Below are 14,324 nucleotides of genomic sequence, written 5' to 3'. Positions count from 1 at the left end.
TTTTATTAATACCATGGCATTAGTTAGCAGCTTCATCATGTCACATATAACAACAGCCACTTTAAAATCATCTGTTAGGTCCAATATGGTTCATCTTGGACTTGGAATTGATTGATACTCTCTTTTCCTGAAACTGTGTTCCATTTACTTGGTTCTTTGTTAATTAGATAATTTTGGATTATATACTGCATATTTGAATATTATGAAGATTTTTTGTAATGATATTTTTCTTCAATGATTATTATTATTTTTTTTTTGGTGGATAATTTTCATGGCAGTGTTTGCAATGAAAACTCTTTGCTTTTTGGGCAGCAACTCTGGACTCTGTTATCTTTTGTCTTTGTATGAATTACATTGAGCCTCTTCTATACATTTTTGACTCAGGAGTCAGTTTTGGCTCTTTTTTGTACAGAATTCCTCACAAGCATTCAGTGTTTTTTAGCATCTCTTTTATGTTCCTCCATGCCAGAAAGACTGGGCTTTTCCACATGTGTTTTCACCATCACTGGGTGACATAAGAACTACACTTAATCCTAGGCTAAAAGCCACAGATATGGGAGCCTTACTTATAGCTCCCTATTTTCCCTCCTTAACAAAGTGTACGCATTCCATCAGAGTCTGTCTGCTTCTGTCCATTCTCCAGTATCTTCATGTAGTTGATTTTTCAATTTTGTTCAAGCTTTAGAGTTGTTTATTGTGGGGAGGAGAGAGTTGAGTAGGGTCTTAGTCCCTTATTTCCAGAAATGGAACTGAGAATTGAGTTTTAATATTTGAGATTAGAAATGTTTAATGAACCTTGTGGCTTGAATAGAAACTGGAACATACTTCGGGCTGTCAAGGCTACCAACACTGGAGAGAGTGTCATTTTCAAATTTTTATAATTTAGAAAGTTATTTTTCCTGGAAATATGTTAATTCAAAATGTGTTATTTCATAGATATATATAGTTCGCTATAGAAATATATTTTTTTCTTTTATGTTCAAGGTTGTTCATCGTGATCTTAAACCTAGTAATATTTTATATATGGATGAATCGGCCAATGCAGACTCCATTAGGATCTGTGATTTTGGGTTTGCAAAACAGCTTCGTGGAGAAAATGGACTTCTTTTAACTCCATGCTACACTGCAAACTTTGTAGCACCTGAGGTATTCTTTAAAACTTTAGCATTAGCCTTTTGTTCTTTTCTTTTAGTTGAATATATATAATGTCATGTATGTGTTATAGTTGATAGGTAAAAACTGAGTTATCTTTTCCCAACTATAAAGCTGTTTAAATCCACAAATTCTGATAACCCTTAATATAAATATTCAAACTAGTAACTCACATCTGAAACTAGCCTGAATGTATAATAATCAGACTATTGTATTCTCTTGTGTTATGTACTAGCATCAGAATCATACCCTTGTAGAGCTGGGAGGAGAATAGAGATAACCCCATCTTCAACATTAAATATTCTAAATGAAGTAATTGAGGCTCAAAGTACTTAAATAAATTTTTCAAGACCCAACATTCCCTTAGTAATAAAACCAGGATAAATTTGCAGATATTTTAGTTTGTGCTGAAGAAGAGGTAATTTATATTTAACATTATATATAACTTATAAGGGCAGTACCACCCATGATTGTCTTTAAGATATAATTCCTGGAGCAAACAGCTTTACAGGGATTTTTATAAGCAGTGGGATTTTTCTTGGCACATAATAGTCATTTGTAGATCTTAGAGGGAAGAGTCGGGAAAGGTGAGTCTGGGGAGGTAAAGGGGTATAGGCTTCATTTTTATCAACTTCCAACAGTCACTTCTGATACTGGGGATAGGAGCTTTGACAGTAGCAACCTCAAAAGGACTGTAATTATGATTGATAAAAAATAAATCAGGGATGGAATTGGCCATATACATATTATTGTTTATAAATTAGCAACTGTTCTTATATGCTATGAATAATGATAACCCATATGAATTATCATATATACAACATAAATCAGAATACACAAAAATCTTCATGTTAAAAAATTGAATGTTTCAAGTCAGAGAAGAAGAGTAAAATAATTTGAGGATGAATTCTTATCTCATCTCATGTGCATGTTTTCTGTTTTTTTATATCAAATACTATAACTTTCAGGATAATATTTCACATCACATATAGCAAGACATTTGTATTTGAATATCAATAAATCTGTATTTTAATGTAGCTATTAGAAAAATATTTTTTCTTTTCTTTTATTGATGTGATTTTTCACATTGGTTGATTTGCAAATATTGAATCAGCCCTGCAGCCCAAGAATGAATGCCGCTTGATCATGGTGAATAAAACATTTTATATGCTGTTGAATTCAATTTGCTAGTTATCTTGTTAAGAATTCTGGCATCCATATTCATCAAGGATATTGGCCTCTGGTTGTCTTTTTTTGCTGGGTCTCTGGTTTGGGAATCAAAGTTAATGCTAGGTTCATAGAATGAATCCAGAAGTTTTCCTTCCCTTTCCATTTTCTGGAACAACTTGAGAAAGATAGGTATTAACACTGCTTTAAATGTCTGGTAGAATTCCCTAGGGAAGCCATTTGGTCCAGGACTGTAATTTGTTGGGAGATTTTTGACATCTCATTCAATCTCTTCACTAGTTATGGGTCTCTTCAAATTTTCCATTTCTTCGCATTTGAGTTTTGGTAGTGGGTGGGTGTTTAGGAATTTGTCCATGTCTTCCAGGTTGTCCAGTTTGTTGGCATATAATTTTCATAGTATTCCCTGATAATTGCTTGTGTTTCTGAGGGATTGGTTATAATAAATCCATTTTCCTTCGTGATTTTATCTACTTGGGTCATTTCTCTTTTCTTTTTGAGAAGCATGGCTAGAAGTTTATCAATTTTTTTTCCAAAAACCAACTCTTGGTTTCACTGATATGTTCTACTGATTTTTTGGATTGTTTATTTCTGCTCTGATCTTCATTATTTCTCTTCTTCTGTTGGATTGGGGTGACTTTGCTGTTCTTCTTCTAGTCCTGTCAATAGATGCAGAAAAACATTTGACAAAATACAACATCATTTCTTGATGAAAACCCTCAAGAAAGTCTGGATAGAAGGAACATACTTAAACATCATAAAGGCCATTTATGAAAAGCCCACAGCTAATATCATCCTCAATGGGGAAAAACTGAGAGCTTTCCCCCTGAGATCAGGAACACAACAGGGATGTTGACTCTCACCGCTGTTGTCTAACATATTATTGGAAGTCCTAGCATCAGCAATCAGACAACAAAATGAAATAAAAGGCATCAAAATTGGCAAAGATAAAGTTAAGCTCTCACTTTTTGCAGATGACATGATATCATACATGGAAAACCCGAAAGACTCAACCAAAAGTCTGATAGAACTGATACATGAATTCAGCAAAGGTGCAGGGTGCAAAATTAATGTACAGAAATTGGTTGCATTTTTATACACCAATAATGAAGCAACAGAAAGAAAAATAAAGAAACAGATCCCATTCACAATTGCACCAAGAATCATAAAATACCTAGGAATAAACCTAACCAAAGATGTAAAATATATGTATGCTGAAAACTATGGAAAGCTTATGAAAGCAATTGGAGAAGATACAAAGAAATGGAAAAGCATTCCATGCTCATGGATTGGAAGACTAAATACTGTTAAAATGCCAATACTACACAAAGCTATCTACACATTCAATGCAATCCCAATCAAAATTGTACCAGCAATCTTTGCAAACCTAGAACAAGCAATCCTAAAATTTGTATGGAACCACAAAAGGCCCCGAATAGCCAAAGGAATTTTGAAGAAGAAGACCAAAGCAGGAGGCATCACAATCCGAGACTTTAGCCTCTACTACAAAGCTGTAATCATCAAGACAGTATGGTACTGTCAAAAAAGCAAACACATAGACCAATGGAATAGAATAGAAAACACAGAACTCGACCCAGAAATGTATGGCCAACTGATCTTTGACAAAGCAAGAAAGAGTATCCAACGGAAAAAAGACACCCTCTTTAACAAATGGTGCTGGGAGAACTGGACAGTAACATGCAGAATGAAACTAGACCACATTCTTACACGATACACAAAAGTAAACTCAAAATGGATGAAAGACCTGAATGTGAGACAGGAAACCATTAAAACCCTAGAGGAAAAAGCAGGCAACAACCTCATTGACCTCAGCCGCAGCAATTTATTGCTAGACACATCTCCAAAGGCAAGGGAATTCAAGCAAAAATGAACTATTGGGACCTCATGAAGATAAAAAGCTTCTGCACTGCAAGGGAAACAATCAACAAAACTAAAAGGCAACCGACGGAATGGGAAAAGATATTTGCAAATGAAATATCAGACAAAGAGCTAGTATCCAAAATCTATAAAGAGCTCACCAAACTCCACACCCAAAAAACAAATAACCCAGTGAAGAAATGGGCAGAAAACATGAATAGACACTTCTCTAAAGAAGACATCCAGATGGACAACAGGCATATGAAAAGATGCTCAACGTCGCTCCTCATCAGGGAAAAACAAATCAAAACCACACTCAGATATCACCTCATGCCAGTCAGAGTGACCAAAATGAACAAATCAGGAGACTATAGATACTGGTGAGCATGTGGAGAAACGGGAACCCTCTTGCACCGTTGGTGGGAATGCAAATTGGTGCAGCCACTCTGGAAAACAGTGTGGAGGTTCCTCAAAAAATTAAAAATAGACCTACCCTATGACCCACCAATAGCACTGCTAGGAATCTACCCAAAAGTTACAGGAGTGCTGATTCATAGGGGCACTTGTACCCCAAAGTTTATAGCAGCACTTTCAACAATAGCCAAACTATGGAAAGAGCCTAAATGTCCATCAACTGATGAATGGATAAAGAAGATATGGTTTATGTATGCAATGGAATACTACTTGAGAATGAGAAAGAATGAAATCTTGCCATTTGTAGCAAAGTGGATGGATCTGGAGGGTATTATGCTAAGTGAAATAAGCCAGGCAGAGAAAGACAGATACCATATGTTTTCACTCATATGGGGATCTTGAGAAACGTAACAGAAGACCATGGGGGAGGGGAAGAGGGAAAAAACAAAAACAAAAAGTTTCGGAGAGGGAGGGAGGCAAACCATAAGAGACTCTTAAGGACTGAGAACAAACTAAGGGTAGATGGGAGGTGGGGGAGAGGGGAAAGTCGGTGATGGGCAGGGAGGAGGGTACTTGTTGGGATGAGCACTGGGTGTTGTGTGGAAACCAATTTTACGATAAATTATATTTTTAAAAGTATATATATTTTTTATTGAAGTAAAATTTGCATACAGTGTTATATTGGTTTCAGGTATGAAATAGTATATTTAATAATAAAAATAAAAATATAGAAAATAAAAAATAACTTATTAATAATTAAAAATTCCCGTATTAAAAATTTATTTTCTTCCTTTAAGATGTTGATGTTGAAGAGGAAACATAACATCTGATTTATAAAGTTTTTATGATAAGAGGTTTGCCATATAAAAATTATGTACATATCCAGGAAATGTAATTTAATCTCTATTTCAATTAAGTACATAGAATAATGAATGTACAAATTTTTATCACATTACAATATATAGAAACTGTATTTCCAAAAATAAATATCAGAACAAATACATGATCCACAAAAGGGGTTATTGCACTGCCCCTAGGTTTAAGAAATATAGCTTAGACATTGAAAAATTAGCCTTTCTAGAATATTTAAGGCTTTTGTAAGGATAAGAAGGTAGAATACTTGATATTTGGGCTTTTCTGTTAAATATAGGATATATATTCATCATAAATATTCTATCATTTATGCAGTAGACAACAGAAGGGTATAGAATAACCATTTTAATGGCTGCATTTTTAATATTGACTTAATCTTGTGGATCTGGTATGATGGAAACTTCTCACTGGAAAAAGGTTAGGGCTAAGTGTGTCCCAAATGAACATTTTAAAGTCAGACATTGAAAGGAAAAATACAGAGTATGTTTGTGTTTAAATTAATGATTAGGTAAATATTTTCAGGTTAGTCGGGAGGTAAACATTTTTTTTTTTTTAAATGAGTTCAGGTCCACAAAGTAGAATACAGCCCATTTATGCTTTTTATCTTCACAGACTGCCATTGTATTATGACATTCTCATCATTTTAATAGTGAAGGTTTTTAAGTGGTCGTCTGAAAACCATTTCTCCATAACTAGTACTTGAACTATCTTTGGGTAGTATTTGTATTTTCAAAATACTTTTTTTATTTTTGAGAGAGAGAGAGAGAGAGAGCATGTGCACTCACACACACGCCAGAACATTAGTGGGGGAGGGGCAAAGAGAGAGGAAGAGAGGGAATCTTAGGCTCCACACCCAGTGTTCAACACAGAGCCTGTTGGGCTTGATCCCACGACTCTGGGACCATGACCTGAGCTGAATTCAAGAGTCGGATGCTCAACCAACTGAGCCACCCAGGCTCCCCTCAAAATATTTTGAAAAGTTTTATTATCAAATGCTGAAGCCTCTGCTAAGCAATAAATTAATATTTATACAATTTTATGAATGAAATACAGAGGTTTTGTGTAGGATTAGTTTCTAAATTTCAGACCTTTTCAAAAATTAGCAATAAAGTATATGAAATACATTCTCTTTTAAACTAGAATCAGAAAGGCTCAAGTATCCGTGCAGATATTTGAATAAATAATAGCATTTATGGGGGTATAAATTCACTATTTCATCACAGTAAATAGAATCTTTGTTTGCTAAAAGATATGCTAATGAGTACAATTTTAGCTTAACAGTAAAGAAAAATATGCATTCACTTTTTGATATGTATCAACCTGACCAACCTCTTAAGGTTTACTTAAAGATGCTTTTCTACTATAACTATTTTGCAAAAAAATAATATATCCCCCAAAACATTTTATTTTTTATAAAAGCAAACAACTTATAATTTCCTACTAATATTTAGTGTATACTGAGGTCTAAAAATGATCCTGAGTTAAAGGAACATATAGCAAATTGGAGGGAAGTTGTGTGATGTGAGTGGTTTAGCTATATCTCATTATTTATTAGCCTTTGTGGTCCCTACTTGTGTTATGTAGGTAAGCCAATTACACAGGTATTTTGATAAACTCTTTACCTTCTCAAGTTTGCACATATGCTTGTTCTTGTAAGTACATTTCGACTAAGAAAAAAATTATATCTTGAAGTTTAAGTTAGATACTCATTAGTCATGTATGACAATTGTCAAAACCAAACATTAATATTTTTAACCTTTTATAAATGAAATGTTCATGCTACTGGCTATGCACTCCCCAGTGTTAAGGTATTAATAGTATTTTTATTCTGTTTTTATGCCTAAAAGCATTAGCAGTGGGTTTATTTTTTTATATTTTTAAGTTTTTATTTAAATTCTGGTTAGTTAACATACAGTGCAATATTATTTTCAGGTGTGAAATTTAGTGATTCAACCCTTACATACAACAACCATTGCTTTTCACAAGTGCACTGCTTAATCCCCATCATCTATTTTATCCAGCACCCCACCCACCCCTCTGGTAATCATCAGTTTGTTCTCTATACTTAAGAGTCTGTTGCTTGGTTTGCCTCTCTATGTCTTTTTTTTTTTTCACCTTTGATCCTTTGTTTTGTTTCTTAAATTCCACATATGAGTGAAATCACATGGTATTTGTCTTTCTCTGACTGACTTATTTTGCCTAACATAATACTCTCTACCTTACAAGTGGCAAGATTTCATTCTTTTTGATGGCTTAGCAATATACCATTGTGTATATATACCACAACTTTTTTGTCTATTCATCAGTTGATGGGCACGTGGGCTGTTTCCATAATTTGGCTATTGGAGATATTGCAGCTATAAACATTGAGGTGCATGTATCCCTTTGAATTAGTATTTTTTATCCTTTGAGCAAATACCTAATAGTGCAGTGGTGGATCATAAGGTAGTTCTATTTTTACCTTTTTGAGAAACCTCCATACTGTTTTCCACAGTTGCTGTACCAGTTTGCATTCCCACCAACAGTGTCAGAGGGTTCCCTTTTCTCTGCATCCTCACCAAAACCTGCTGTTTCCTGTGTTGTTAATTTTAGCCAATATGACCAGTATCAGGTAATGTCTCATTGTAGTTTGATTTGTATTTCCCTGATGGTGAGTGATGTTGAGCATCTTTTCATGTGTCTGTTAGTGATTGGATGTCTTCTTTGGAAAAATGTCTATTCATGTCTTCTGCCCATATCTTAACTGGATTATTATTTGTAACTGTTTTTGGGTGTTGAGTTTTATAAGTTTTTTATAGCGGTTTTACACTAACACTTTATCAGATATGTCATTTCCAAATATCTTCTCCCATCAGAAGGTTGCCTTTCAGTTTTGTTGACTATTTTCCTTTGCTATACAGAATATTTTTATTTTGATGTGGTCCCAATAGTTTATTTCTGCTTTTGTTTCCCTTGCCTCAGGAGACACATCTAGAAAGAAGTTGCTAAGGCCAATGTCAATGAGGTTACTGCCTCAGTTCTCGTCTAGGATTTTAATGGCTTCCTGTCTCTCATTAGGTCTTTAATCCATTTTTGTTTTGGTCTTTAATCCATTCTGCATTTATTTTTGTGTATAGTGTAAGAAAGCGGTCCAGTTTCATTCCTTTGCATGTTACTTTCCAGTGTTCCCAACACCATTTGTTGAAGACACCTTTTTCTCATTGAATATTCTTTCCTCCTTTGATGAAGATAAATTGACCATAGAGTTGTGGGTTCATTTCTGGGTTTTTCTATTTTATCCTAATGATCTGTGTGTCTTTTTTTTTTCTTTTTTTTTGCCAGTACCATACTGTCTTCATGACTACAGCTTTGTAATATGACTTGAAGTCCAGAATTGTGATGCTTCCAGCTTTGTTTTTCCTTTTCAAGGTTTCTTTAGCTATTTGAGGTATTTGTGGTTCCATACAAATTTTAGGATTGTTTCTTCTAGCTCTGTGAAAAGTGCTGGTGGTATTGTGATAGGGATTGAACTGAATGTGTAGATTGCTTTGGTTGGTATAGACTTTTAAAAATATTTGTCTTACAATCCATTTCATCTATTTTCAACAAAACTCTACTAACTTCATATAGAAACCTCACATGAATATATAATAAATATATTGTTTGATATTATTAACACTAGCCCCAAGAACAAAAATCATCTACCTAAATTATTGCATGAAAAATTAATTAAGCCATTCAGAATTTTATCAAATGTGTTTTTGTGATCCATAAATATTCCACTGTTTCCAATACATAAGCCTTGAATGTAAGATATAAATTCATTTTGCTTTCATAAAGGTATATATCATCTTACCATGTTTTGCATGGTAAGGAGGCAATTATCATAGACATTAAAAACACAAGCTCTAGAGTAAGAATACCTACTACACTACTTACTAGTTTTTTGATATTGGGCAAATTATGTGACATTTGCCTTAGTTTCTTCATATTCAAAATTGAAATAATAATATGTACCTCATAGAGTCAGTGTCAGGATGAAAAGACAGTACTGTATATAGTACATATTAAGCTCTTTGTATGCATTAATCTTAAATTTTGATGTCTATGTCTGGTTTTTCTAAGAGTAGGAGTGAAAGTTTATTGGAGTCAGGGATCATATATTCAAAGCTGTTTCTTTTATGACCCATGTTACTTAATCACCTTATTTTTAGCCATTTATTCAATGCTTGCTAATTGCAAAGGCTCTGCCTTTAATATTAAATGAATCTAGTTTTGAAAAGATTTACATGATGTAAGTTTTTAAATTGTGAACATTTGTGAGATTATTGGAAGTACAACAATGGTCTTTCAGATGAGAAAACTGAGTTTATACTGAGTGATACCAGATAATATATATTTCTTCCTCAGGTTCTTATGCAACAGGGCTATGATGCTGCTTGTGATATTTGGAGCCTAGGTGTCCTTTTTTACACCATGCTGGCTGGGTAAGAAACATATATTCAAAATAATACACATCATAATTTGAATTTCATCTGTATATTTTCATCTGGAAAGAAATGGACAGATGAAAATAGCCTTAAATAAAATAGTACCAATATTTTAAAATAATATATATTGTTTATTTATAAAAGGTAAAAAAATAAAGTGTTTAGTGTGGTACTCTTCAGATACATAATTAAAAGAATTTCAACTAGAACTAAAACTTTTAAAATTAAAACATGTATTTTTATTTTGATATTATACATTCAGTGCATTAATTTTTTAATGTTTACTTGAACATAATAATTTCTTTTTCAGTGGGTACTTGCCCACTGAGTTTCTTGATATTGAGTTAATTTTTTGAAAGTACTTGAATTCTGGCTCTTCTGATGATAGAGATTAAGTAAGATCATACTTTTTAAAAAATATGAATAGTAACAGAATACTCAACTACAGAAACACATAGCTGCCTTCCCTTAAATAGATAAATACTAAACAAATTTAATAATTGAATATATTAATGTTGGTAATTTACAAATAATATAATTGCTGTTGTATTCTTAATAATTAGTAGCACTTTTATTTAGGAATAAAAATTTATGGCTGTAGATAAAAGGCTAGGTTTAGCAGTATATTGCATAGAATGGAATTTGAAGAATTATAATGTAATTATATAATGTACTTAGGTGTGACTTTTAAGGAAAGAATTTAGTAAAATTTAAATATGTTTGACATAGCAGGAGCTTTATAAATATAAGTTATGAATATGATGACTTTGCATTATTTATTGGATTGATGGTAATTGCTTATCAGCATATTCCACATACTTTTAGATATGTTACATACTTATGCAAAACATTTAGTTATAGACCACAGCAAGTACTAAGGATAACAGTAGTGAAAAGTTTGCATATGAACTGCAGTTAGGGCTACTGGTTTCAAACCATGGGGGATACCATTTCTAGATTGCTGCTTTCAAATATTTACTTTATGACTAACAGAAAATGAATTTGTGTGTGAGTGTATGTATATATATTTAGTGTTATCTCTACCTAATTGTTACAAGAGAGAATTAAGACATAAGCATATCAAGATATCTTCCTCATAATTCTTAACCATAAGTCTTTATTCCCACATTTGTATACCATTTTCAGTTTCACCTGTTATAATGATACAAACTGATCACTTTGTTATCCTATATTAATTTTAAGCTACTTAAACATTAAACAATGTATTTGCCTTCCTGTCCATGAATATTGATCAACATAATAATTTTATTGACTATAGAGTTTTTAGTTACATTAATATAAATATTTAACGCATTGTTTATGGACATTAATTAAAAATATTGTTAACCTGTTTCCCTGGATAATTCTGTTAATTTGTTAGTGAATAAATTTGAACCAATCACTAAATACATTCTGAATTTATACAGTTAACAATTTCTTCATAGTAAGTATATTTGTGTTGCTAACTTATGCCTGAGAATACAAACTTTGCATGTTTTATTTTGGTCTAATGTTAAGCCTATAGCTTCACACGAAAAGCCATCTTTATTTTATTTTAATTTGATTAACTGATCAAAGGAAAAAATATTTATGTAGGCAAGACTCCCTATTTTATTAAATAATCCATGAAGATTAAGTTCATTGTTTGAAATATAAAACGATATGAAAGGTAAAGGGAAATATTAGATAATACTTTTAATTTGCTATAGTAAGTATTTGCATGTTGTCTTACATTCATCGCTTTCAATTAGATTTAATTTGTATATTAGGCCCTCATGTCTATTCAAATCTATTTTATTAATAGCTACACTCCATTTGCTAATGGCCCCAATGATACTCCTGAAGAGATACTGCTACGTATAGGCAATGGCAAGTTCTCATTGAGTGGTGGAAACTGGGACAATATTTCAGATGGAGCAAAGGTATAAAGTATAAATATCTTTCGTTGCATTCATATTAAATTGTGGAAATCTTTAAGTTATAGCCTAGTCTGTATTTTCAGAGTATCTGATGGTGTTATATGTCAGTATTTGTTTTTAAGTCAACTCACATGTATATGCGGATTGAACAAGATGAAGGCTAATTTTTTTTTTTTCTGCCATGCTTCTGGGCCATATTTCTCTCATATCAATTCATATGTGTTCAAGGAATATAAACTAGTTTCATTATTAACCAAACTAAAAATGTAAATCTACTGAGGAAAAATACATATTTAAAGCTAACTAGAGCTGATTTCTGCATTTGGTATATTTTTACACATCTTTTCTTCTTTAGTACAGACATTGACTCATGATAATGCAAGCAGTTTTTATAATGTTAACTTATTCCTTGATAATATATGAACTATTTATCAGTAAAACCTAGATATTTATTGATGATGCAGAGCTATCCAAGAGAAATATAATGAAAGCCACATATGTAATTTAAAAATTTCCAGTAGTCACATTAAGAAACAAAAAGAAACTGGTGAAATTAATTTTAATAATATATTTTATTTAACCTGGTATATCTAAAATATATCATTTCTACATATAACCAATATAAAAATTAGTAATATATTTTACATTCTTTTTTTATATTAAAACTTCAAAATCTGGTTATGTACTTTATACTTACAGGCCATATAAATTTGGACTACCCACATTTCTTTTTATTTTTTTCTTTTTTTATCATTATTGTTTTTTAATTTTAGTATATTTGACACACAATATTACATCACTTTCAAATGTAGAGCATAGTAATGCAATAAGTTCATACATTATGCTATAGTCTCAAGTTGGACTACGTACATTTTAAAAGGTTTAATAGCCACATGTAGCTAGTGGCTGTCATAGTAGACAGTATAGTTTCAGTGTAATTGGCCTTATTTAATTTAGGAAAAAACATTGATCAAACCTTGACTATGAATTCTTAACATTTTTACTTTAAAATTTTTGAGTTTTAAAACAAAACTCCAAAGGTTTTCTGCATGTGGCTTATAGGGCCCTGAAGCTTTTAAGCTGCCATATGAAATAGAAAACAATTTAATTCCAAAGGAATTGCTTATATTTAATATCTGCTAATGATAAAATCTAATTGTCTTAACATTAGCTAACCTGTAGGGTATATTTTGAAATAAATCTCATATCCTAATTATTATAGAGTAAATAAATCAGGGATTTGATTGCAATGACCTTTCAAACATTAGAAAAACAGGGAAGGGATTGAGTTTGGGTCTCAGCCATAACACAAGTGTACTGTGTGGTGTAGTAGAAAAAAAAAAACAAAAAACAACTGATTAGAAGCTAGGAAAACAGAGTACTAGTTTTGGATCCAATAAAGAACTGCCTCAGTTTTCTCATCTGTAAAATTTAGGAACTAGATTCTCCAAAATTCCTTCTGACTCCAAAATCCCATTTCTTTGCAGTTTTTTTTATAATTTGTTATATTTCTACATACAAAGTGATTGAAACTACTAGTATTATTAATTAAATATACGTATTTTCTAGTCAGCCAGTTTCTGTGTCACAAAATGCAGTTTCCCAAGGAACAATTCCAATGTTTAGAGCTATACATATATTTCTGCATTTCTTTTAAAAAATAACTGCCAACTGTGAAAGTAATGCTGAAATAGATATTTATTTTTTATTTATTTTAATTTTATTCATTTTATTTTATTTTTTTATATGAAATTTATTGACAAATTGGTTTCCATACAACACCCAGTGCTCATCCCAAAAGCTGCCCTCCTCAATACCCATTACCCACCCTCTACTCCCTCCCACCCTCCATCAACCCTCAGTTTTTAAGAGTCTCTTATGCTTTGGCTCTCTCCCTCTCTAACTTCTTTTTTTTTCTCCCCTCCCCCATGGGCTATTGTTAACCTTCTAAGGATCCACATAAGAGTGAAAATGTACGGTATCTGTCTGTCTCTGTATGACTTATTGCACTTAGCATGACACTCTCCAGTTACGTCCACGTTGCTACAAAAGACCATATTTCATTCTTTTACATTTCCACGTAGTATTCCATTGTGTATATAAACCACAATTTCTTTATCCATTCATCAGTTGATGGACTTTTAGGCTCTTTCCATAATTTAGCTATTGTTGAGAGTGCTGCCATAAACATTGGGGTACAAGTGCCCCTATGCATCAGCACTCCTGTATCCCTTGGGTAAATTCCTAGCAGTGCTATTGCTAGGTCATAGGGTAGATCTCTTTTTAGTTTTTTGAGGAACCTCCACATTGTTTTACAGAACGGCTACACCAGTTTGCATTCCCACCAACAGTGCAAGAGGGTTCTTTTTTCTCCAAATCATCTCCAGCATCCATAGTTCATTTGTTCATTTAAGCCACTCTGACTGGCGTGAGG

At 32.6% G+C, this 14,324-nt stretch overlaps 1 protein-coding gene across 1 annotated transcript in view; it reads left to right on the top strand.

Annotated features, from left to right (window-relative positions):
• RPS6KA6 (ribosomal protein S6 kinase A6) overlaps nucleotides 1–14,324 on the top strand; it is a 198,131-nt gene that overhangs the window by 151,547 nt on the left and 32,260 nt on the right. Inside the window, exons 18-20 of the mRNA XM_030306020.1 lie at nucleotides 985–1,146; nucleotides 9,892–9,968; nucleotides 11,776–11,893. Of these exons, the coding sequence (XP_030161880.1) occupies nucleotides 985–1,146; nucleotides 9,892–9,968; nucleotides 11,776–11,893 (357 nt within the window). The remainder of the gene's footprint in view (nucleotides 1–984; nucleotides 1,147–9,891; nucleotides 9,969–11,775; nucleotides 11,894–14,324) is intronic.

This window comes from Lynx canadensis, chromosome X (assembly GCF_007474595.2).
Source record: "Lynx canadensis isolate LIC74 chromosome X, mLynCan4.pri.v2, whole genome shotgun sequence".
Classification (NCBI taxonomy): domain Eukaryota; kingdom Metazoa; phylum Chordata; class Mammalia; order Carnivora; family Felidae; genus Lynx; species Lynx canadensis.
This window is presented reverse-complemented; position numbering and strand designations above follow the sequence as displayed.